Source organism: Melanostigma gelatinosum (genome assembly GCF_949748355.1).
Source record: "Melanostigma gelatinosum genome assembly, chromosome: 2".
Lineage (NCBI taxonomy): Eukaryota > Metazoa > Chordata > Actinopteri > Perciformes > Zoarcidae > Melanostigma > Melanostigma gelatinosum.
In genome coordinates, this window is record NC_136635.1 from 8,841,226 (window position 1) to 8,868,297 (window position 27,072).

Sequence of the window (27,072 nt, forward strand, 5' to 3'; positions counted from 1 at the left end):
AATGAAATGACAATTTGAGGGTATGTTACGAGATGCGATGTGGACATGTGCTGCAAATTTCGTGATGATAGTCCAAATGGTTTGGAAGTTATGTGTATTGATGTACAAAGCCACGCCCCTATGAAGTTCATTGGTCTATATCTTCTAAACGCAGATACCAACAAGCGTTTGATAACTTTTGATGACATTGATCCAATAATGATACACAGGAAATTTGGTAGCAATCGCACCCAGTGTTTATGAAAAGTTTGCAAAAATGTGTTTTTTACAAAATTCTAAATGGCGGAACATTTTGGGAGGCGGAGTTTAGGGGTCTAAAGATCTTTGTAGAGCAGATATAACTGGACATGTGTGTTGAATTTCAAGTCAATCGGACATAGGGTTGAGGGGCGTGGCCTTGCATTAAAATGAACTAGGGTTAGGGTGGGCGCTACAGAGCCATTTTTTCATACCCAAATGCGAGACCCCTAAAATATCAAATTGTTCACCAGTCCTGATATGGACATTGTTGGTGCTCAGGCCCTAACAAGGCATTCAAATACTGATTTGGACGTCCATTACCACAGCGATGGTCGAAGCTTCAAAGCATTCCGGTCACACCATATCTGTCCGATCAATATGAACCTGCAGACAGCTAGCTTAGCATAAAGAAAGAAAAACCTCTTGTCGTCACTATGTGGTTGCCGACCTCAACCTCGAAGCCTCCAAGAAGTCAGTCTGCCTGGCCAAGAAATAGTCCTGCACATATATCCTCGTAAAACAAGATATGATGAGTAAATTATTGTTAATTACAGGTGCTCTTAAACGCAGGTAAGCTGTTTCCCGTTGTTTCCAGTCTTTATGCTAAGCTTGGTTAACTGGCTGCTGATTTCTTATTGAACAGACATTGTATATGAGATTTGTATTGATCTTCTCATCTAACTCTGCAAGAAACAAATAGGCTTATTTTCCCAAAATGTCAGACCATGGCTTTAACGGCAGGATTATTTAGAAAGATTGTCCACTGTTTGGGTCATGCTCTGTGCAGATACAGATCGAAGAATGCTTGTGGTAAAAAATATGTACTGACATTGCAGCTGGAATAGCCACATAAAAGCGTCACATGCAACTGTTCATCACATTAAATTTGAAAGGACATGGCGGGCGGCACTGCTGTTATATAATGGAGAGAAACATTGTTGAATGCTGGTGTAGCCCACTTTCACCTGTTCAGTCCACTCTCTCGTTCTATCTCCACATATCTGAGCCTCGTTGTCTCCTTCCTCACTCACCACCCATTTCCTCTCCCTTCTCCTATCTCTGTTGCACCCTCACCCTCACCACCTTCACACACACACACACACACACACACACACACACACACACACACACACGCACGCACACACACACACACACACACACACACACACACACACACACACACACACACACGGCAGAGGGAAGAGGACTCTGATAAGCAGTCTATTTATTGGAGGTAAAGCAGAGTGTGTTGGTATGAGAGACAGAGAGGTAGAGCAGAAGGCACAGCTTTATCAAGGCTACTTGTCTGTAGAATTGTGAGTGGGGAGGACAGCAAATATACTAAGCCACCCACACACACACACTGCTACACTTGAACTCAAATTAGTCATGTCTTTCTTTTGATAATTAGAAGTAGGCCCACGTTGGATCTCTACTCCCTCGGTCCCTCATCTGCGCCTCAAAAGGGGTCAAGTCGTCTTTGTCTCTACTTCTAGTGCTGGTTAGCTTCAGTGCCAAAACTACACTAAACTGTACACTATGGTCTGTGTTCTGGCTTCTGCCACCAAAAAACAACGAGCAAAAGCATGTTTTTTCAAAGTTCTTAGTAAATAATTCAGGAGCATGGGAATAGCGACAAATCTAGAGTTACTTAATTCCAAACCCTAACCTTGCAACACATCAAAGTGATCAGAATGTTTTCCTGAAAACAACCTCAGAGGGAGAGAATAAAAAGCTAAAAAGTGAGTAGGAAGACACTTTTTAAAAGAGTAAGTAGCATCAATACAACTAACTCTTCACACAAGCACCACATTCCTCTTCCACACATACCTGTAAAAAGTCTCCAGAAGTCTTACTTAATAAAAGTGTAATCCAAAACTACATAAAAGAAGAGTACAACAATTAAATAACCCCACACTCTTAATTTATACATAATATATATCAGTGGCGGGCCGTGCATTTTATACGGGGCCTTCACTGTTGTCCTGCAGCTGAAATAACACGTTATAACCACATGATGGCACCACAGATATCAGTTTCTAAGGCTGTAACTATGTACGTATTAAATGTACGTAACATTCGGTACGAGACTTGCAATACGTTTGAATAGTACTAGAGCATCTGGAAAATGCAGAAGCTTATATTCAGAAAAATATAATGTTTTCTGCGCTCATGGAGGACAGTGGTTCTCAGCTGGTCTGGCTGTGGGACCCACCATCACTCCTTAATGAAGTCGCGGCCCAAAGAGATCGTCTTATGATTTTACTTTCACAACTGGAGCATTGGACGTACTGCTCTGCAGCGTCTTTCCTCGTCTCAGCCCCCTGTGTCATGGTGCATCTCACTCAGTCAGAATGCCCATATTTGATTGGCTGAGCTGCATCACGGGATGTGATTCACTACCCGACATGCCTCTGCTGTTAAGTTTCACGATAGTCACGTGCTCGCCCACTGACCAATCACAGCACACTCTGCACCTCGCGGCAGACACTGAGCTGCACTAATGCTGACGTCATTATAGGCCGGTCAAAGAATACGCACTACATGTCAAACTAAAGATCTGATTGGTTGAAGAATATTGTTGAAAAATATTTTTATAAATTATAATACATGTAGTGTATTTAAGAAAAAATATTAAATAATAAAATAGATATAGCTTTGTGATTCTCTTTAGGCCAGCAGAGAAGGCCTTGCAGGCCCTGACGGCCCACCACTGATTTACATATTATAATCCGTTCCAACACTCTGAACTGAAAAGAATCGAGTGATTCCAAGTAAGCTTGCCAGTGGCACTCTGCGAACCTGAGCTTGTCTAAAATACTACCCAATGCCAAGCAAAACTAATTAAATGTTGTTTATTGTTGCTGCCAGCAAGCCCAAAGAGAAACACATTAAGGTGAACAACACAACACATCACATGGGAAGGTCTTTATTTGCACACCTAAAACCCAAACTAGTTGAAGAGCATTGTGCTTCTTTCCTCATTTTGCAAAAAGAAATCCTCAAAAGATACTTTAAATTTTCATATTCACATAACCTCATGATTATAAAACAGCTAGAGGACTGTATATGTGGGTCGGAAAAGAGCAACATTTCAAAAGCATTTCCAAATAATTCTTTGTGTCGAAGTACCTAAATGCTTTCAACATATAAAGCCCTTTTAACACGTTACAGTACTTTAACACGATACGGTCGAGTACATTGAAGCTAGCCAGAGTCCTTCAGCATAAAGCACTACCTCTTGCATCCTCTCACTACTTCTGAACATTAACAAGTTGATGGCCTCTCTGGCAGCTCTCTGTTCTGGTCTTTTTTTTAAAACCTCCCTTCTTTGCCTCCTCATACTTGTTTGCTTGCACTTTCTTTCAGTCCTCTTTGCTCTCTCTCTTCATTAAACCTCCCTTTTTCTTTCCAATGCTGGCCTATCCTCTCCTCACTCTCCCTGTTTCGTCTCTCCTCTCTCTGACCCCCTCTGTCTTATCCTTATCTTGACCCTTTTGGTCATTAAGAGTATCCTTTGCAGGAGTGTGAGCTCTGCCAAGGTAAGGCAATTAAAGTGACAACAGATTGAAACAGACTGGAAGAACAACAGAGTAAATTGAAGGAGGGCTTGTAGCAGAGCTGGGCGTGACTGGTAGCAGAATGTACGAATCATAAGCAATCACTGTGTGACTGATGTATTGTCTCTTTGTTTTGCTATGAAACAACTATGAGACTGACTTGACTGAGACCTATGCAGAATGCGCAAATAAGTGCTCTAGCATCCACGGCACATTACACATAAAGTGTTTTAAATTGTAACGCGCAGAAATCCGATGTAAGAGATTGAGAGTAGTGAGAAGGAACAAGGAAAATAAGCTCACTCTTCCAATGGTATACCAAAGGTTACATAGCCATCCATCCATCCATTCATCCATGATCTGTCAGCGCTTATTCTACTCAGGGTCGCGGGGGGCTGGAGTGACATTGGGCTAAGGCAGGGTACACCATGGACAGGTCGCCAGGCTATCACAGGGCTGACACATAGAGTCAGACAACCATTCACGCTTACGCTCACACCTACAGGGAATTTAGAGTCATCGATTAAGCTAAGCCGCATGTTTGTGGACTCTTGGAAAAATGGAGAACCTGGAGAAAAGGACTTAGGGAGAACATGCAAACTCAGCACTTGCAGCAGTGAGGGGCGCCACTAATGTAGTGGTTTGTACCACCATACATAGTATGCCACACAGCAGAGCCATACATTTAACAAAGTAATTTGAAAAGTAATAGGTAACCAAAAGTTTCAGTAGAAATGTTCTTATCTTTGAAGCAGCAATATCTGCTTTTTTTAACACTAGGGGGATAAGCACTCACAACATTCACCAGTATAGTATTGGGTCATCAAGTGCTGATTGCTAGCATGTTAGCAAACCACCGCCCACATTCAATGGGAAAACAATAGGAGTATCCCGTTAGAGACATGTTTCATGACATATCAGAATCCCCAAGCAGCTCAAACCTTAAGCAGCACCCCAGGCTCTGCATAGCACATTAGAACAGCGTTGATGTTAAAGCCCCCCATTCAACAGTAAAAATCAGTTGGTAGAATGCATCATCTAGGGACCTTTAATATCTGTATATAACATGGCAATCCATCTAATAGTTGTCCACATATTTTAATCTGAACAGCAAAAGCTAACATCATTAAGGTGCTAGAGGAAAAGTCAGGTGATCAAAGACATCCAATCCATCGGATTGTTGTTGAGATAATACTGGTGGACCGACCAACAAAACGTCATTGCCAACCATAGAGCCATATACCGCCAGCATGGCTAAACACATTGTCAACTTGAAGCGAATAAGTGAGCTTCTCTCAAAACCTCCAACACATCTTACGACCTTTCTCTCATTCACACAGAGAAGCATTGTGCCCTTCTATGTACTATAACGTCCTTCGGAGATAGGGCAGGTCAGAATTTAACAAATGTTACAGTGAAGCCTGCATAGTTGGGCTGTGGACATATAAATCAACATCGCGTATTTGTGTGTGTGTGTGTGTGGAAAAAATGTGTGTGCCTTCATGTATTTGTAACTTTTACCATGTGTTTTCCAGGCATGTGTATACAGTATGCATGTGTGTGTGTGCAGGTGTGTTGCCTACAAGGTGTATGCATTCTAGTTGTGTGACAGAGCATATTATGATGAACAGCTCCCCCAAATGACTGATTGTGTCTGCCACTGCCATAAATCACACACCCACTGCCCCCTTCAGCCACCTCCAAACACGAGCAGAAACATACAAACATAACTTTGATAACACCCCACCTTCTCTCTCTCTCTTTCTCTCACACACACACACACACACACCTACGGTGTCGTGTCCGACAAGCTCTACAAGCGAGGGTCGACCACAGAGTCCAGCAATATGACAATCCCGACAGTATTGAGTGCGAGCACGCTCCCGACTGTACATCCGTGTGTGTCATCGTGTTTCTATGGACTCGTGTGGTAGATGACGATGTGTTTCTTGATGAGTATTATTCTCTGCTGAAGTACTCACCGATATGTTTGCCCTTCATGTGGTAGTAGAAAGAGACACAGTACGGGACTCTGCCGGAGCCCTTGGGGCCCCTCACTGAGGTCACATTGAAAAGTGGAGAAAGCAGACGAGCCTTGTCCCCCTGAACACGCGGCCGTGATGCTTCAATGTACATGTAGAACCCTGAAACCAACCAACAAAACAACACTCCACTGTCTCCACTGCAACACTATGCAATCCTATGACTGCTATACACAGAACTGAACCTGTACATGAAAATGATTCCTCATGATTTTCTCACCTTCCTTGGTTCCACTGCGGTCAGTCTCGGGGCCGGTGTTGGCAGATCGCTTGGGATTCTGCGTCAGGTGATTTTGTCTCGTCCAATCAAAGATATCACTCCGGTCTTGAGAGAAACCACAAATCCTGTCATCCTCAAAACCACACACATGGTCTGGGATGTGTGTGTGTGGAGAGAAAAACAAGAGAGGAAAATATTTTGCATCCATGACATGTCAGGCAGCTGACGTTACAAACTACAGGTCACATAATCTACTGTTGTTTTACCCACTTTTACCGGGGAAATGAATGGTCGACAATATAGCTGTGTAAAAGCCTCGGCAATATGCACTTCAGATGTGAAGATCAGACAGCCAGGCAATTACTGACAAAGTGATGTGAGCACAATGTAGGAGGCAGGGTGTATAATGTGAGACTTTAAGTGGATTTCACGTACAGTATTATGCATATTCTGATGCATGACTCCCACATGCACATTTTAAAGGTAACCATGATTAGGTCAGGCTGTGTCAAATGGAAAAAGGAGAACAAAGATTAACCAAAGGTTTCGCTGTTACAAGGTTTCTGAAAAAGCAAGGCGCCTTGCCTGGATATAGTCAGGAGAACAGAAATACACAGTGGAGCGGAGCGCAAGTATCAGGGGAAGAGCTGTTGACCTACTGAACCCTGGTTCACACTTTCGTTTGTTTCTTAACCTTTTTTGACACTTTTCAGGAAGTAAGAAAAATACTGCTACTACAGCAAATAAAGACATAAAATATAGATTACATAAGAGTTACAACTTCTCGAAATGGGAAAAGTCGGGGCTTACTTAAATAGGTAAGTCTGATAACATGTTTTTCTGAATGAACCTCTTCAGAATGTGAGAGCTGAGACGTATATTTACAGTTGTGGAGGGGAGATGTCTCAACTAGCTGTTGAATATTTGTATTTGCATCATTCCCGCAACAAAGCTTTGATCAAATGCAGCCTCACATGACACAACATTGTTCCCCAGCCATATGAAGTCAGACGTTTGCTGTTTGATATTGCCACACAAATTGCTTCTTTAGAAAGACATCTGTGAGGGAATTGGCATGATATTTGATGGTGACTTGTCTTGTTAAGCTAGTGTGGCAGCCGGAGGGGCAACCCCAGAGGGGTAGTGATAGAGGGACGATATTGCCTGACATGGAGGCGGAGCCCCCATGTCAGGGAATGGAAAAGAGCGCCAAACCACCATCAGCCCAACAAGCAACACCTGAGGAGGAGAGACGAGGGAGCGACCACACCCCCAGGAAGAGAGGAGGTGCTACAACTGCGGCGAGATCGGGCACATCGCCTGGGAATGCCCTCACCGCCAGGACGCACCCATGCCCACGGCCAGTGAGGGGAGTCGCCCATGCGGCTTGATTACAGGATGCTGGGCCACTCACGAGGACCACATGCCCCTCACCCCTGTCAAAGTCAACGGCCGCGACGCCTCAGCGATGGTGGACTCCGGGAGCGCCATTACATTGGTGAGACCCACGTATGCTCAGTACCCGCTCCTAACAGGCACCCGAGCGGTCACGTGCATCCATGGGGAGACCCGCGAATACCCCACCACCGCCCTAGAGATCTACACGACGAGGGGTAGATACATCGGCACTGCAGGAGTCGTGGAAGGACTCCCCGTAGAGGTGCTCGTCGGCCGAGACCTGCCCGTGTTCCAGGAGCTTTGGCGCAGCCTGGTGGTGAAACAAGGTACGACCCCTCCCCGAAAGTACAAAAAGAAAGCCATCTGTGGGCTGGGGGAGGAGATCTCCACCTCTCCCCTATCGGAAGGAGTCGCCAGTGCCGTGGCCCGGGCGTTGGTGGAGGCCACCCAACCCAACCCCGATGACGTCTATGCCACAGCCATCGAGAACGACGGACCCTCCAGCCCCAGTGAGCCCGAAGGAGAGGCGCCGCCCATCCCCGAGGAAGCAGATACCCCCTCCCTCGACGAAGAGGAGCTGGCCGGGCTGTTTCCCCAGGACCCGGAGGAGCCCATCTTACCCGGGCCCCTCACAGGGAGGTTTGGGACGGCCCAGTTGGAGGACCCCAACCTAGCCAACGCCCTTCGGCAGGTGGCCGCCGTAGACGGACGACCACTGGACGGGGTAAGAGACCTCCCTCCCACACATTTCTCCATATATAACGGGCTCCTATACCAGGTAGTAATGAGGGACGGGGCCCCCCTCAGGTTGTTACTGGTGCCACGTCCTTTTATACCCTCTGTCCTACAGTTAGCCCACTCCCATCTCCTAGGTGCCCATCTAGGAGTGGAGAAAACCCTGGAAAGGGTGAGGGCCAGGTTCCACTGGCCCGGAATAAAAAAGGCCGTAGAAGATTACTGCCGGAGCTGCCCCGAATGTCAACAAGTGGCCCCACAACCCCATCACAGAAACCCGCTGGTGCCCCTGCCGATCATCACCGTCCCCTTCAGCAGGATCGGGATGGACCTAGTGGGGCCACTACCCAAGACCAACAGGGGACACAGGTACATCCTGGTTATTGTTGATTACGCCACCCGGTATCCCGAAGCCATCCCCCTACGCTCCATGGCCACCAAGGGCATAGCAAGGGAGCTTGTGATGTTGTTTTCCAGGGTCGGAATACCGGAGGAGATTCTCACCGACCAAGGGACCCCGTTCATGTCTAGGATCATGAAGGACCTGTGTGGCATGCTGAAGGTGACACAACTGAGGACGTCGGTGTATCACCCCCAAACGGACGGCCTAGTAGAGAGATTCAACCAGACACTGAAAAAAATGCTGAAAAAGACCATGGACCAGGACGGTAAGAATTGGGACCAACTGCTGCCCTTCCTTATGTTCTCCATCAGAGAGGTGCCCCAGGCGTCTACAGGATTCTCGCCCTTCGAGCTCCTGTACGGTCGACGACCCCGGGGACTACTCGACCTGGCCAAGGAAGCCTGGGAACACCAACCCTCCCCCTACCGCACCATGGTGGACCACGTCGAGGAGATGAGGGTGAGGATGGCATCACTCTGGCCCATAGTCCGAGAACACATGGCCGATGCACAGGCGGCCCAAGCCCGCGTGTACAACCGGGGAACACAACCCCGAGTGTTTAACCCAGGGGATCGGGTGTTGGTCCTGGTGCCCACGGCGGAATGTAAGTTTTTAGCCCGATGGAGGGGACCTTATGAAGTTATGGAAAGATTGGGGCCGGTAAACTACCGAGTCAGGCAACCAGGTCGAAGGCACCCGACGAAGATTTATCATGTTAACCTTCTCAAGAAATGGGTGAGTAGGGATGCCATGCTCTGTTTCTCTCTCTCTACACCCCCAGGAAAAACGGAGCCAGTCGAGGTACCCGTGGGAGAAGAGTTGACCCCCCGGCAGAAGCAGGACGTCCGGGAAATGGTGGATCGGTTCCGAGACGTGTTCTCCCCGGACCCCGGATACACCACACTGGTGCAACACCGGATAATCACCGAGCCCGGGAAGAAGGTAAAACTAAGGCCGTACCGCATCCCCGAAGCCCGCCGGGGGGCGATAGAGAGAGAGGTACAGAGTATGCTGGAGGCAGACATCATCGAACCCTCGACTAGCGAGTGGTGCAGCCCTATAGTGTTGGTTCCGAAACCAGATGGCTCAGTCAGATTCTGCAATGATTTTAGACAGCTCAACGCCATCTCAAAATTTGATGCCTACCCGATGCCCAGGGTGGACGAAATGATAGAGCGCATCGGGAGGGCCAGATACATAACCACCCTCGACTTGACTAAAGGCTACTGGCAAGTGGCAGTGGCCCCCGAAGACAGGGAAAAAACGGCCTTCACTACTCCCATGGGCCTGTACCACTATAAGAGGCTGCCGTTCGGTCTCCACGGAGCCCCCCCCACGTACCAGAGACTGATGGACCAGGTACTTCGTCCCCATCGAGAATACGCGGCAGCCTATCTGGACGACATCGTCGTACACGGGGAGGAATGGGGGGCTCACCTCCAAAGACTGGAAGCAGTCCTGAAAGCTCTGCGAGGGGCGGGGCTGACAGCCAACCCCAAGAAATGTCGCCTCGGCCTCCGGGAAGCTGACTACCTGGGGTACACCATCGGCCGCGGCTGCGTCAAGCCCCAGGTAGGGAAAGTCGAGGCGATCCGGGAGTGGCCCCGCCCCCGCACAAAGAAACAGGTACGAGCATTCATTGGGCTAGCTAGCTACTACCGACGTTTTGTTCCCCAGTTCTCTGCCCTTGCAGCGCCCCTGACGGACCTAACCAAAAACCGGCTGCCAGATCGGATCGTCTGGACGGCAGAGACCGAGGACGCCTTCGAGAAGCTGAAGGAAGCACTTTGTTCCGAACCAGTGCTGGTGACCCCGGACTTTACCCAACCGTTGGTGGTACAGACGGATGCCTCCGAGACCGGGGTGGGTGCCGTCCTGTCCCAGCTGAGGGATGGAGAGGAGCACCCAATCACATACGTAAGCAGAAAACTATTACCTAGAGAAACAAGATACGCCACGGTCGAGAAGGAATGTTTGGCCATCAAATGGGCTCTGGGGGAATTGAAATACTATCTGCTGGGACGGCACTTTACCCTGGTCACGGACCACGCCCCCCTGGTATGGATGTCCAGAACGAAAGACAATAACGCCAGGGTCACCCGCTGGTTTTTATCCCTTCAGCCGTATGCTTTCTCTGTTGTCCACAGATCCGGGGCCGCTCATGGAAACGCGGACGCCCTGTCAAGACGGGACGCCCTAGGTTCCTGGAGCAGTCCTCCCCCCAGGTCGGATTTAAGGGGGGGGGTATGTGGCAGCCGGAGGGGCAACCCCAGAGGGGTAGTGATAGAGGGACGATATTGCCTGACATGGAGGCGGAGCCCCCATGTCAGGGAATGGAAAAGAGCGCCAAACCACCATCAGCCCAACAAGCAACACCTGAGGAGGAGAGACGAGGGAGCGACCACACCCTATCAGAGGAGGAGGAGGGGACTACAAAAGGGCCCAGGAAACAGGAAACCGGGGGAGAGTAGGAGTAGAAGAGGAAGAAGAAGAAGAAGAAGAAGTAGCCTAATCAGCGAAACCCTTGGAGAAGACTGCCTTACCCCTGGATCACCCTGGAACGTCTGACTACCCGCCCGGCTCACGACCCCTGCCTGTACGACTACCCTGCTCCTGCCCGCGCCCTGGACCGTCTGAGGAATACCCGTTGTGCACCGACCCGTGGAATTGGACACCGACCCTCCCTCTGGAAAGCGGACATTGTGTTCTTGAGTGTCTATCCTACCTCTTTCCACTCTCTACCTTCAGTAAAAACCTCACTTGAACCGTTTATCTGCCGACTGGTTGTGTTTATTGGTCAGTGTTGTCGTGAAACCCCCTGTCCACCCCGGGGGGCTGTCACACTAGATAGAGGGGCTTTTCTCTTTCTTGTCGTCCCCTTCATTAGCCCATCAGGAGGGCTTTGCCATTATCAGAGACTCACCAAACAAATGAAAACGCGAGGCAAGCGAGTACAACCACAGCTATCGAAAGCCATCCAAGCTGACAGATTCTGTGAAAGCTTCCTGGACACTCACACACTCCGCTGCCGATGCATACTGCTCACGCTACCCATGAGGATGTCTTGTGTGTGCTTCTTTGTTTCAGGGAGCTAATCTATTACTATTCACACCCTGCTCCACTACATGCGCTCCTTTCAATTTGCACTGTTGTTCTCGCAGTCTGTTCCAATCTGCTGTTGTTTTAATTGCCTAACCCTGGCGGAGCCAACTGCCAGTCCTGCCAGAAAAAAATGCAGCTTGTCTTTTCATGAAGAAAATCGACAAGATGCAATTGAGTGAGAGGATGGGAGGAATTGAGAGAGCAGGAGTTCGTACAAGAGACTGAGACAAAGAGGGAGGGGGGCTAACGGAGAGAACAAGGAGGCGCTAAGGTGATATATATTGATGGTAAAATAGTTTTAATATAGTTTCATCAAGGGACTTTCAAATATTTGCCCATAAACCTTAAAACCGATCACATTTAATAAACCAGTCTCATATCCTCCAGTCATGAGGCCTCTTTGACGCAAATTTGAATGTCATGGGCCTGCTCCCAGCCATCACTTTCATTCTCTCATCCTACTGTTACCCCTCTCTCATCCTGAGCAACCAGATTAAACCGAGGTCAAGGCTGGTTCATGACAAATGTTGCCGTGACAAACTTGTGCTGACATTGCTTGCAGTGTTCGAGCTGCAATTAGCGCGCATCAAAATTCAACTGGCCTTACTACCTTCACCGCCCTGTCATCAAACAGGTCACAACACTGTGAAGTGGAGAAATGTTGAAGAGCAGAGGATGGCAGTGAGGAGAGAAGTCTTACCTGAAGGCCTTGGGTAGGTGTAGGCTGTAAGACAATAATGTTGGTACACTCAGATGTGCACTATCCACTGATACATGTTTTGTACAATGTACATGGAAATGAAAGATAAGGACTTCAGAATATGTTTGATAAAAATGGCTTTAAATAAGACTCACGTTCTGAGTACTGTATGATGCGACTGACGTAGTCCCCAGTGCTGTAGGTGGTGATGGGGGCCAGTCGGACCTCGTAGGCCAGAGGGATTTTCAGGTCTGATATGGTGTTGGATATGAGCACACCCTTTTCTGGCTCCTTGCCCTTGAGGTCGATCTGCTTCGACAGCACATTCTGCTTGTTCTAGATTTGTACAGGTGAACACACACACAAAAGCAGGGAACATGACATGTTAAAATGTACAGTCACAAAAGACACACACATAGTACACAAACAAAGATGATCACTACCAGAAAAAGCAGAAAATCTGACTGAGAAGCAGAAACCCTAAAAGGGTACACATGGTGTTGTCAATACTGTCAGGCATAGCTCCCATCCTTTCTCCTTTTTTTTTTACATCATCCTCAACCTCATCTCCACAGCTTTATGTTTCTATGCTCAGGTATTAAAACTCAATCTTACTAACAAGGAGGTTGGAAGTCAGTCAGAGTTGGGGGTGCTAAGAGAATATCAGTCTCTAGAATGACGTGATAGTAAATGCTGCGGGACATTTATGTTTTTGCGTTAATTTGAATGGCAAAGATAATTTATATCTAATGGTTGTTACCAACACTTTACACTCATTTTCAGGCCCTGGCCCCCTTCGTACTAAACATTATATTTTCCCAGGCAAGAAAATACCGTCTGCTAGATTTGATTAAAGCATGCCCTAAACCACTGATGACAGATGTTTGTTTTGTGTTGTAGAAGGAACAATAATGTATTTACACGCAGCCTATTAAGCACTATATCATCATATCCATTTACTTTTCCGTATCTGTGCAAGTTTCCTCACATTTTATGTCAATGGAATTTGTCTTTGGCATAGCTCTGTGCATATAGTCAGTCAACCTCAAGACTTGGATTGTACCTTTCTTGGACTAAGTGCATTTCCAATCTCATCTTTTATCCAAAAGCTACACAGCTGTCAAAAGTATAATTTGTAGCCATCTCTTTTCAGGAAACACCTTAAAGTCAAGCATAGATTATGTTAGTCTCAATACAGAGGTGGTGTCCAGTGTTATTGTTCAGTGTTATTGTTGGTCCAGTGTCCATTGTACTGAGTAAACTGATTCACTTCCAACACAACGTATCATTGCCCACCACTCACGCAACACAGACTCAATAAATATTATTGTCATTGTATAAATTAAAGACCTATTTCTTTCACTGTATGTACAACCCACCAAATTTAAATCCCAAGCAATTTTGGAATAAATTGAATTGGCTGTGCATTATAGGAAATGGTTATGATGATAATCCAGTCCAATTGTTGTCTTCTCATTTTCTTAAATGTTGTGTACGAACACCAGAATATTTTACAGAACAGACATTCTGTAAAATATGAGGAGATAGTCGCTGAATTTAACAAAAAGTACATCGGATTAAAATTGCTGACTGCACCGTTAAGATATATTTTTTAGCTTTTTTGTTAACACCATTTATAATAGAGCTATCGCTGTGTTATACCACCCATGGAGAGAAGGATCCATTAGCTGTGGATCTGCCTCTGATCCCAGCTACTTAAAGACCTGACAGTGAGCTCAATCTAATGCATTAGGTCAGCCACTCCACCATAACACCTTAGTACACCCACAGCATGCCATTATCAGGTAATGCATTCAGAAGTCTGTGTGTGTGTGTGTGTGTGTGTGTGTGTGTGTGTGTGTGTGTGTGTGGTAAATGTCTACAGCATAGAGCCCTTACAATGAAAGATGAATACAAAAGCTGACAGACGTAAATATTGGCCATGAAAGAAGCATCATAACATTAAAAAAAGTTCTAACAATTTGTCCGTTCCAATTTTGTAGGATAATTATGCAAAATAGAAACAAAGAGGTGTGTATATTAGGCTCAAATGTGCATGATTGATGTTCTGTGCTTGATACTCAGCTCCTCCAATCAAAAGAGTAACCGACGCATCCCATCACTCTCCCCGACAACTGTATGCTCTGACATCACCTCTGTGAAATCTGCTTTTCCTTCTGTCTTTTGACACTCAAGTTGAGGTTTGCTATTCCCGTTGGATTTCTACTTATCACCACAAATTCAACCTTAGCTAGACTGGGCTGATCATTTCTATTGACAGGACCATGGTGACTTCTGCCCAGGCTGCAAAGAATTTGGTATGACTCCAATTATTGTGCGAGTCTCATATGGCAGGCAGCCACAGCCTGATCCCTGTAAGTTTGTGCTGGGCAACATACTTGGAATCAAATCCTTCCTTCCTCACCAGGCCCTATGCCACTAATGGCTGTTAAATCTTCTTTTCTCAGAGCCAGTCTGGCCGTTTCCATTTTTCAGTTTGTACAACTTTTCACCCTCTCTTGCGAGTCATGGAACATCCTTTTCATGCCTTGCACAACAGCAGGTACCCTTCAATGCAGGCAAAATGATCCAAACAATCCAATCCACAAACCAAACAATCCAAACATAAACCACATTTCCTCCCAACAAATATGTCCTCAAATTGCTCCAAAGAATCCTCCCATATGCTCGTCAACTACCACTTTCCTTTTCCCAGCAAACTGGTCTTTATGATGCTGCTGTGAGCACAACACTTCTGCATTATGGTGCCTGGCCTGCACACAGGAATCCTGCTTGCTTGTACTGTAGTTGGATTGATCTAGAAATGTTTGGTCAACTTAGTATTGCACCAACTGAATGATTACTCTGGTTAGTGTCATCAGGTAACTGGGAGTTCAGAGAGAAACGACTCATTAACGGACTTAGTGGCAGGGTGTTGTATAGCAGGATAATGAAAAGGCAGCAAAGCGACCTTTTGGTTTCAGAGGCCGTCACATCAAGAAAAGGTCACACGTTTTCTTGAGTAAGGTCCTGGGCCCCGAGCTGCTAAATTGTTGTACGTTCTGATAGTGTTGTCAGTTACATGTGTTGTATCTGTGGAAAATGGAGCTTTTGAACAGATAACAACTTGGGTGGAACAGTATTCACAGCTCACAGTGGATGTCTTCTGTGTGTCTGTGATTGAGGAAAGAGGGAGAGAGGGAGAATGGTAAAGCGACATCTTTGGGACAAAACAAGGAAAGTAATGAATAAATAAAAAACTCCTTTACAAGTTAAAATCATACTTAAGTAAAAGTGCAGAAGTAATAAGAAACAAAATATACTTCTGCATCAAAATGTCCCGTGAGTGATTCATTATTGTATATTACATTACTAGATTGTTAACGTTGATTCAACTACGTGTAAGCACAAGTAGAGCTAGTTTTAACTGTGTACACACACACACACACACACACACACACACACACACCTACACACAGACAATGAATTTACTCAGGTAAAGTACAAGTACCTAAACAAAAATGATGTAACTACAGTTGTTGAGTACATTTTGGAGCTTTTGGAGCTTATACACTAACACTGAATGCTTCCAGTGTATCGAGAGATTTGCTCAGATATCTGCTCAGTTTCCAGTTTCCACCTTAACTGACTACACACACCATCATACAGTGTATACTATTTAGTATGGTAGTAGCTGCATAATGAAATGTATTGTGGCCTTTTAACACCAATTTACGCTCACATTCATCCATATAAACATTTACACACTGCTTGTACAGCATATGCATAATTATGTGAAATATAGCAGGAAAGAAGAGCTATGCTCATGTAATATGTATAGAGTGTGTCTGAGCAGGGAGAGACCAGTTGATAATGCTCAGGAGTCAGAAGTAAGCAGAATGAGAGAGAACGTGTTTCTTCATGAGTGGACAGGCTCTACGTACACACACACACACACACACACACACACACACACACACACACACACACACACACACTGTGACTCAGAGGAATTCAGATGATTCCACTGCAGTTAAAAGACTCCCTGTCTCTGTCTGCTTCCCTCACGAGATCAGTGGACAACATGTGTGCGTTTACATGTGTGTTTACGTGCCTAAGTGACAGGAAAAGGCGCGGGTCTGAAAGATATATAATGTGTAGAGAAAGGATAAATAGGAGATAGTTAAAGGTGACCGGAGTGAGTGACATCATTTAATTTAAGAGGCAGAAAGGTGGTTGGTTGATAGACTGATATGGAATTCCATATACCTCTCTCCGTGCGTGTGTGTCTCTGCGTGTCTGTGCCACACACTTTCAATAATTTCAGCCATACAGTGTTTTCAGCCATGCAGTGTTTTCAGCTGCGTCTCCATCGGGCTGTCAACAAAGAGACACCAAAACAATGAATGTGTGATTGAGGGTGCGAGCAAAGGTGCAGCCATGAGATAGAAACATAGAAACAGAGAGACACAGAGTGACGTGTGTGTGTGTGTGCGCCTGAAATTTGGACTGACAGCGTGTTAGCGGGCGGCCTCTTAAAACACGTTAATATTTTCATTATCCTCTATTAATGGATCTTTTGTGACTGACCCACAGGTCAGTGGTATTATGTGTGTGTACATTATCAAGCCATGCGTGCACTGTGTCTGTACGTAACAGTATCTATGATTGCATAAGCCTATGTGCTCTCTTAGTGGCCTTGTGTGTGAATGAGCAAGTATATATGCATATCGGGGTTGGTTATGTCCATAAATGATTCATACATTTGATTTAATGTACAACTCTAATTCATCATGAATATTTTTAATTCCTCATATATATGATAATGGCCATGTGTGTTTGCACAGGAGTGTTTGTGTGACTGTGTCTCAGTGCAGAAAGATCTTGGGTGTTCAGATCTGTAGTTACGACCTGAAGCCAGGTCAGCTGCCTGCCACACTACTCCAGTGATATACTAAATACACAACTCCATAGCTGCAGGCAGACGAGCGGTCGATATAGTGATGAGGTGGAAAGATTGAGGGATGGGAGGAGAAAGGTGTGCAAAAGCAATAAGGACGGCCCAACACAGAAGAAGAAGAATACAAACGGAAGAAACACAAACGCATACTGCATGGTCATTCTCTGATATGAGTGTCTCTGCAGTATATATTTACAGAATGTGTACGCTATGGTACAGGCTGTGTGTACATACTAAACACACAGCTTTTCCTTTTTGCAAGCATCAGATTCACAAGAATGAAAAGATCAGCAACCTCTGATGAGAAAATTCCAAAGCCTTCACCAAGGCCACAATTTGGGCTTCAATCACTCATAAAATGATGGTGTCAAATCTTTTTTAATACACACAACTGTGAAATGAATTCTGTAGGGGTCATTACACATACGGGCTCAGATGGTGCACAAGGTGCATTTTAGAGTCGGTGAGACTACATGCAAAGTAAAAGGAAAGATGTGATCAGGTGCAAATTCGCCCAGTAAGGCTCGAAGGACGCATAGATGCAACAATACATTGTGCTTATCCCAGGGCGTTACGAATCTGCTTCATTACTGTACAGAGGCATGAGGAAAAAGTTATAGTAGTAGCGATAGTAGGTAAATAACAAAGAGAACTGGAGTGTCTGTTGAGTTCTGAGATCAGTCACAGGCTGAGCTAAAGTCAAACACACAGATAAACACGCTCTCAGACACAGTGTGTCGTGCGTTCTTTACTAGCCAGCTATCATTTGTACAGTTGCTATTCTGGCTGTTTGGGGGAGATCAACAAGGACTGCACAAACAGCCTGGCGGTCAAATCCGCACGGATGATGTGAGGCGACAATTCTGCCACGCACTCATGACTTCATAAAATGACATCAGATTTAATATTGGCTGCTGCACACTTTTTACTTTCAAGTTGTAGTCTTTTTATGTGTTTGAACTGATACATCGAAGCTAACTGGTCCACTGTTTTGTGTTTGTCTGACGTTTTCTATTCTGGACAGGTTACTGATTAAACTCCCTCTTCCCTAGACACTACCTTCATTGTGTCAAGGGAAGGCTGGGTAAATTAGCAGCTGTTTTTTAGAGCAGAGTTTATGAATGCATGCATGAGATGAGTGCACTGGATTAATAAATATAGGTGCGACTCTGAAAACAGGCAACTTCCTATGACAGGGCGCCTATGGTATATAAAGAATAGGGTGTAAAATGAGCAACAAAAGGCTTCGTAAATCAGTCACTTTTGTTGCAAAAAGGTCAAATCAACACAAATGTATGATATCTCATGAATCACAGTACTCGTACCGTAGGGGTATAGAGGTTGGGGTGAACAAAAGGGGTGTGAGGACAGCTTGATGACACAAAGAGGGCCTGTCAACGGTCCTACACAGGAAACCCCCTGCAGAGAGAACACAACTAAATGAAGAAGCGTAAATGGGGATTTCCCAGCCTGGCAATGAGTCATGGAGCAAATCATGTAGTCTGTCACACACACACACACACACACACACACACACACACACACACACACACACCTACACACACACACACACACACACACACACACGGACATATGCTCTACACATAGGCGAATACAAATGCATTAGAGGCCATAATATACATATATATATATATACATGTATATCTATATATATGTATATATATATATACATATATATATATATCTATATATATATATATAGATATATATATAGATATAGATATACAGGCACAAAGCCCTGCAATAACAAGCAAATGGACACACTTTATGCATTGAGCAGAAGTCACAGGCATGTACAATGAAAAGCACTGCTCTATGCACTGATCGGTCTCTTTCATTACCCTCTGTGTCTACATGTCTCCCCCGAGACTCCCTACTTCATTTTGTATGTGCTAAAAAGATGGCGTCAAGGCGTTAAGAGGATGAGCTGGAAAGTGTTGCAGAAATAGATGGGTTGTGAAATTGAGATGGTATTACATTTGAATGTTCTCATACTCTATTTAATCGTTGAGAAGACCAGTGAGATTCACTGTTTTTCTTTAGTTTGCATTTTATTTCTGTCTTTACGTCCTTGCTCTCACCCTTTGCTTTTCCTTTAGTTTTCGTTCTTTTTTTGTCTCAATTTTAGCCACTCTCTAATGCATTCATAAACATATGCAGGTAAAAACCTTGAAATTAAAGTAAAGTAACAACATTTAAGAAGTCTTAAACTGCCACTTAATGCAATTCATTATTTTAACACTGTCAGTATAAAAACTCACAGCGGCTACTTATCAGCGCTATTTCAGTTGCCACGGTTCACCCAACATTAAATTCCATTAAGTCTGCGCTTATAACACAATACCTCACTGCGGGAAAAACTGAAAGGGGCAAGGGGAAGCAGGAGAGAGACGAGGACAAGTCAAGGCAAGAAATACTTAAAGAGGGCAAAGAAAGACCAAGAAATGGGGAGAAAAAACGGACGAGATGATGTGTGTGAAAGATATTGGACAAAAGGAGAAGGAACAAGAGAGAGGTAGCCGAAAGTTTTCAGAGAGCTGAGGCATGCAATCAAATGTGCATCTTAGGAAGGCCAGTGCTAATTTCCTGTCTCCCTGTAGAGCAGGGGTGTCAAACTCATCTCCACTCTGGGCCACATCAGCATCACGGTCGCCCTCAAAGGGCCGGTTGTAACTGTAAGACTGTATAACTGTAACTTCTCCTAACATATTGTTAAATAACTCTCTGCATTTGATTGTTGTTTATTCAAGTGTAAAAATATTGTACATTCAGTTATAGAAATGAAAAATGATATTTAAACACATTTCTGTTATTATAACATAAATCATTTGAATTGAGGGTTAAGAAACCCACATGACTCTATCAAAGATCAAACTGTTAAAGAAAATAACAAAGACATATCAAACACAAGTTATGACATTAACTTTGTTCAAAGCTGTTTGTGTCACCTCTCTGCATCACTAATGTTCCTCCCTGTCGTCGTCCTGTGCATGCAGCTACATCCAAGAGCTGCTCACTGAGAGTCAGGTCTGATGAACATGATAGATGATGTATCCGTGTTGTCTGTGCTTTCATCAACAGTTCATTAGAAACACAAGTACCTGCTCGTCTCTTAGCTGCTGTGTTGTTAGATTGCTGCTAGTTCATGAACTCGGTCTGCGATGGTGTTTCTTCACAAACTGACATTTGTAAAAGTCTGTATCTGGTCGGAGCTCTGCTCACATCTCATAATTTCGACCATGGGGATACTTTTATTTTCAAGTCTAACTTTTAATTATTTTTCAAAAAAAAACAAAAAAACAAAATTATTTTTTTATTTTATTTTTTTCCTGGCGGATTCGCGGGCCACATAAAATGACGAGGCGGGCCGGATTCGGCCCGCGGGCCTTGAGTTTGACACATGTGCTGTAGAGTCTTACTTAATGAGGTAAGCAGCCATGTCTTAAAGTAGGAGGGGAATTAGCTATTCATCCGCACAAAAGCAAGCTGGCAGGCCCTGCATTCCCTCTGATTCAGTGTCTCACACACACACACACACACACACACACACACACGCGCGCGCGCGCGCACACATCATCAACCCCCCCAGCCAGTTGTGTATAATTCACGATTATCCTTCCTGTCTTCTGACTCAAGGCCAGTAATCTATGAATAGATGTTTGAAAAAAAAAGAAAAGAAAGGATGGCCCGAGGTTGCTCTCCTACTGTGGACAAAGGTTTCCAACTTCATTCAGGGGTGAACTCAGAAGAGCTGAGTGTGTGTATATGTGTGTCCAAAAGTGTTGTTAGGGCGGAATTGGTTGGACAAAGCACTAAAGCCTTAGGTTGTCTGGAAGATGAAACTTAAACATCTGTCATAATATTGGTCATTACTGATAGTAGTAGTCTGTCGATTTTTAGATGGAATAGCTATGGGTGCATTTTACCTTTGTCATAAAAAAATATCCAGATTGTTTACTAGCTTAAAATCTGTGTAAGCTACAGCCAGAACTATGTCCAAAATGTCACCAGCATATCCTATTATACATGTGTGTGAAATTGTCACTGTACTCTTGAGTTATGGCCAAAAGACGGGTTCAAAATCGAATCAGTTCATTCTTGAGTCGAAGTGGGTGTTTGTGCCAATATTCTTTTGAAATTGAGGTGTAAGAAGTTCCAAAAGACTGCAAAAGACTCATTTTACTCCTCTCACAGGGTTGTGAAAATGAGGTCACTTAAATGTAAAGTCAATCATTTGAGGACAAGATAAAACATGAACATACTCTGAACTGTCTCTGGACTGAATACTGGCTGAGATGAGAGACGTTGGCAACACAGGAAACACATCATTGTCTGTCTGGCACTCAAAGCTGGAATCATGGAGTGAGAGCGGAGTGATCGTAAGTAGAAAGTTATATGTGAGGGTTAGGCATTGTAACCGTAGTTATGTGAACAAAGGTGCAATGCTGACCACTCATATTCACATATGTGGGCGCTGGAAAGTGGAAGATGAAGTCCATGTCTGACAGGACTGAGTGATGAGAGCTGAAGGAGATGGCTACTCGTGAAAAGGAGCTTACAAGAAGAGAGGAGACAATATAAGATGTGAGGAGGGATACAAAGATACAAGGTCCCTAAGGCTGATTTCAAATGAATCTGAGAATCTGCCAGTATTTATTTTTTCATATCGTGCCAATTGGATAAACACAATTTGAAAAATCAAAGTGAAAATGAGATTATAATCATAGAAAAGAAAATGCAGTGCAAATATTCTCTTTTTGTTTTCTTTCTTTACTTTGGTGCATAATACGGGTTATGTTTGTGCTTTTTATACAGTTTGTTTGATTGAAAGCATTTCGAGATGTGCGCACAGCAAGAGGACTTTGTTTACCGTGAACAGCGGTCCTCTTCGAAAAAAAAACTATTTTCAAATGCATGGGAACATGAAATCTGGGTAGGAATTGCATCAGAAAGATCTGCTTATTTAAAGAAACTGGAGAGGAGAGGAGAGGAGAGGAGAGGAGAGGAGAGGAGAGGAGAGGAGAGGAGAGGAGAGGAGAGGAGAGGAGAGGAGAGGAGAGGCTGTGACATTGTTGTAATTCACTGCAGGTCTCCATTGATTGACTTCACACTTCCCATGTTTACTTAGCATACACACTACTTCTACCTGCCTATTCAGATCAAGTACAGTACATGAAAGTGTGTATGCATATGCCTGTGTTCATGTGTACCTGTGCTTTCACAGGCTTGCTGAGGGTGAGGACTGTATTCTTTCAAGTACTTGTGCAGTATTAGCATACCTTTCGGACATTCACCCAGTAGCCTATGATGCGATCCGTAGCCTCAGGATCTTTCTGTGTCCACTGCAGGTTGTAGGAATAGTTGTTTCCTTTTAGAATTCGCACTGGATTGGGTGTGTCGAAGTAGAATTCAGCATTGTACGGTTGTGCTGTGGGAGAGAGCAAAATGTCACAGGTAAGTGATCCCAAAGAAGAGATAACTGCCTGTGTTGAATATGACTATACGCCTGATGAATGGCTGAATAGTAGTTTGATATCGATGAATGCTTTTGCCACAAATAGATTACAAAGCATCGTCTCAAGTTTGTTCACTCACCAGAGACATTAAATGTGCATGTTGATGTCCCTGCAGTGTTGCTGACTCGGCACTCATAAGAGCCATTGTTGGTGGGTTCCAGCTTGAACTTCAGCTCCGGCGTCTCCTTCAGGTCTGGCATGGGCATGCGGATTAAGTCGCCGTTACGGAACCAGCGGATGTCTGTTAGGCGCGGCGGGTTTGACCGCGTGATGGTACACCTCAGGATCACCATCTGATAGTTCCTCGAACGCGCATCCTGGAAGACTGGGTCCAGTATTGGAGGATCTGCGGACACAATAGATTTAAGTTGTTAGATATTGTTTAGCCTGTCAATTCATATAATGTTATGAGGTGAAGAGGCAAAATCCTGTCAATTGTAATTGGTTTCAGCTTGTAATCTATCTTGTACTTTAACACCATTATACCTTTCCTCCCATGCTCATATGCACTGACTGTACAACATATTTGGGACTCCTATTTTGTGATGTAGCATTGTTTTCCATTTTAAAATCTATTTCCATCATAACGGAGGAGATGGAGATAAACTGAAGCAGAACAATTTGAGAAGGAGAATTCACCTTGGAAATGTGGGTGATGCAAAATGGACCGCAGTGGTGTCAGTACATCACCAGCATCCATGTCTAATTCCTCCTGCATAATATTTTTGTTCTCTGCAGCGTACATTTCTTCACAGCATCAGAAAACATAGGTGTTTGACAAATAATCTGACACAGAGCAACTGTTAGTGTCACAAGGGATGAGGCATTTCTATGAGGCACAGTCTCATCCCTGCTGCTAACCGATCCTAAGCAGCTGTAATTAACCTGTCAGCAGGGATGTGTGGCTCTGCGGTTAATGACTGACTAGCTGTTGTTGCCCCGGGGTCAGCCAGGACACAAGAAAGCCAAATGACTCTGCCACAAATCATCAGCCAGCTAGTTCCCCCCTGGCTAATCATGTAGATAATAGACAAGATGCTAATGGTGGTATTGCCGTACTAACAGTGATGAGATCGGGTGTTAAGGCCCCTTGAGGTGAGGCGGCACGACTAGAGTCCCTTATGAATCAACTTTATCAGACACAGATGTGTAATTACAGTCTAATCTGTGTTATGCCTGTAATTTAGATGGGCAGGCCCACGGAGAGAAAGAAACAGAGACAGACAGAAAGATAACATATGGAGCAGGGGAGAACACTGCAATTGAGTGACTGGATTTTAACCGTACCAGGAGAAATGAAAGTAAAAGACAGAAAGTCATTCAGACAAAATCACAGTGACTGATAACTGTTTTCATGTTTAAACAACTGAATCAAGCATTCAGACCAGTGTTGATATAATTAAACATAAACGGAAAACCTACCTCTTTAGCTCTGCTTTTTGTTAGAACATATATACACACACACACACACATATATATATATATATATATATATATACTGTATAGATATATATCTTGTTATTATTTCACATTCGTCTCAAATTACTTTGCTGTTTACATTGATATTGTTTCATCAGCTTGTCACTCATTGAATCCCTTTATTAAATTGCACTATATGAAAGACATTTCACAAATATAGTTTCATTCACTGATTATCATCCAGTCGTCTATCTTTCAGAAAACAACAACACTGTTTGGCTTCCACATGTTTACAAAGATGAAGTTAATAAAAAAGCGAGCGACTGTAACTCATGACATACTACATAGTTAACACTGCGGACATTGACTCATCTTTTTTGACATCTAAATCTCATCTATTCTCTCTTTGAGTGAAGCGTTTATCATTATTTTTTTTATTTTTTTGCAACAGGTACAGGTATACACTACCAAACCAAATCCTTGTTTGAATCCCTGGTTTACCATTCTGTGCTGACTGCAGTCAGAGGAACACGAGTAAGCACCTGCATGCTAAAAAGACAGGAAAGCACCAGAACATTTGACTTCTCAGCTTCTGTGTTGTTTTCAGTCTAGACTCGAAACATGTGGATGCGACACACTCACAGCTTCCAACTTTCTTTATTTTTAGAATGTAAATTGCCATTTACTCCTGTGTGTCCAGTCATTATTATGTCTCCTGACCTGCCTGTACTTCCTGCACCCACAACAGAATCATGTGATGGAGCTGAGGAATAGGTGAGCAGTCAAAGGTCATAATGCAATCCTATGGACTGATTCGTTTATGGTCACAAACCCTGCTCCTGCTTATAGACACAAATATGCATACTGATGCCTGTCTGACTTTGGAAACAGGTGTCACGGGTAAAGAAAAGCAGGCAAACTGTGGCGCGATGGTGATAGAAGTAGGGAGGGGGACGGAAAGAGGAGGAGGTGTGTTGTGAGCTGCTTGTGAGCAGATTATAAATCATTCCATCCCCAGAAGAATTTGGTTGTCATAACAATTCCCTTTTTATAATTCTCTGGTGCATTGTTTTTGCATTTATTTGCCACTAGTTGGAGACTCACAGCACCACACTGCAATGTTTCATAGTCAGAAGACCATAATCTATGTAAACACAGCATTGCTATCTGTCTTATCGAATCCAGGAACGCAACACTGACCAAGCCAAACATTTATAGTACACAAAGAGAAAATAAATTTACATGAGACTGAGAGAGGGATGAGGTGAACGGGGGAGTAAGGTGGGATGAAGGGAGAGAAAACATATCTTAAAGAAGAAGACAATGAGGAAGACAAATGATCTGGAAAGTGTGGTGTGGAAGTGAAAGAAGCTGATGATGGAGTACGGGAGCTGGGGAGAGACTGAGAGAATGCAGGATGCAGAAAGGGAATGACAAGACACAGAGAGGTCCTCTCTCATGGCCAGCAGTTAGCTGATTGATGATGATGAGAATGGCAGTAAGGAAGAACAGCTACCTCTCTTGGAGGGAAAGTGGGCAAATAAAGAAGGGACACAAGGAGAAAAGAGGAAGTGGGAGAGGCAACGGTGGCAAGAATCTGCAGATCCTCTGAATTATGTCTGCCATAATAAATGATGGCACCCTTCCCTCACATCGATCAACAGTGCTAAATAGTAGGAAGGAAAATAAACCTGATAAAACAAACAAAGTGAAATGTGAGCGGGGCAAAAAGAGGGGCAGTGGAAGAAGAAGAGAGGAAAGATCTGTTTTAACACACTTTTGTTGGCTATAGCTAAAGATTCTTTTATGGGGTTTCTCTGTCTGCCAATCTGTTTTTCTCTTCATCTCTTTTCCATCTTTCTAACCTCCCAATCGCACATTTTTTTTTCATGATTCAGGTGTGTTTTCATCAATTATGTCCTATGAGTGGTAGGGAAATTGGTCCTATTGGGCCAAGTACTCCTCAGACAAACAAATAGTTGATGCTACCTTTAAGCAAATTCAAGAAACAAATTACAGCTGATTTTAGTCAGGATGTGGCTTTAAATGCTCTCTTCATGTAAATGAACAGGTCCCTGTTTATTCCCCTTATGTAAGCATATTTAAATATGTGATGGATCATAGCGTCTAAAATATATTTATCCAGATTTAGCTACTGGCTAAAAGTAGCCCCTAAATGGAAGTTGCTTTGGGGACACATTTGGTACTCCTAGTTGCTTGATGAATGCAGGTTTGGGCCTTTCATTTTTTCTCTTTTGAATCTTCAGATGCATTTCTATTTCTTTCATGTATCCTCATGTTTTTCTGATCTCTTGAACATCTTATAACTTTAATTAAAGGTGCCTTTTATCTTGACCTTGTATACAAGGCACAATGGAGGTTGCTGAAAGTGTTGGTTTCACACTGAATTCAGTTTTTCTTCAAAGTTATTAAAAACATGGGTGTACAACAGCAGATAGACGTCCTTCAATTTCTCAGAACTAATAAAGCTTCTTCATTCAACTTCCATACTTAAATTTCTTTTTCCGTTAATACTTCAGAATAAGATGGTGGTGTCATGGTAAAGTTCAGCTTCAACCAATTACCCCCTGGAAGGATTATTTTCTGGAGTTTATTATATTGTATTTTACCCATTTGTTACAATATGCTGAATGTCCAGTTTAAAGATGGGGCAAAGTACATATTTTCCGTTTTTCTGGAAGCAATGGGATTTTGTTACAAACTACATGTTATAATGTAAAGTTGGAAAATCCTCA

At 44.1% G+C, this 27,072-nt stretch overlaps 2 protein-coding genes across 2 annotated transcripts in view; one reads left to right on the forward strand and one right to left on the reverse strand.

The window, feature by feature from the left end:
* Positions 1-27,072, reverse strand: part of mdga1 (MAM domain containing glycosylphosphatidylinositol anchor 1) — a gene marked incomplete at its 3' end in the record, with an annotated part of 179,722 nt that overhangs the window by 24,642 nt on the left and 128,008 nt on the right. The window contains exons 10-15 of the mRNA XM_079288631.1: positions 22,977-23,243; positions 22,661-22,809; positions 12,556-12,736; positions 12,401-12,424; positions 6,063-6,215; positions 5,783-5,944 (exon numbers count right to left, since the gene is read on the reverse strand). Coding sequence (XP_079144757.1) covers positions 5,783-5,944; positions 6,063-6,215; positions 12,401-12,424; positions 12,556-12,736; positions 22,661-22,809; positions 22,977-23,243 — 936 coding nt within the window. The remainder of the gene's footprint in view (positions 1-5,782; positions 5,945-6,062; positions 6,216-12,400; positions 12,425-12,555; positions 12,737-22,660; positions 22,810-22,976; positions 23,244-27,072) is intronic.
* LOC306791770 (uncharacterized protein) lies at positions 7,400-8,811 on the forward strand. The gene is made up of 2 exons (XM_079288643.1): positions 7,400-8,184; positions 8,333-8,811. The coding sequence occupies exons 1-2, from the start codon at positions 7,414-7,416 to the stop codon at positions 8,342-8,344; spliced, it is 783 nt and encodes a 260-aa protein (XP_079144769.1). The 5' UTR covers positions 7,400-7,413; the 3' UTR covers positions 8,345-8,811.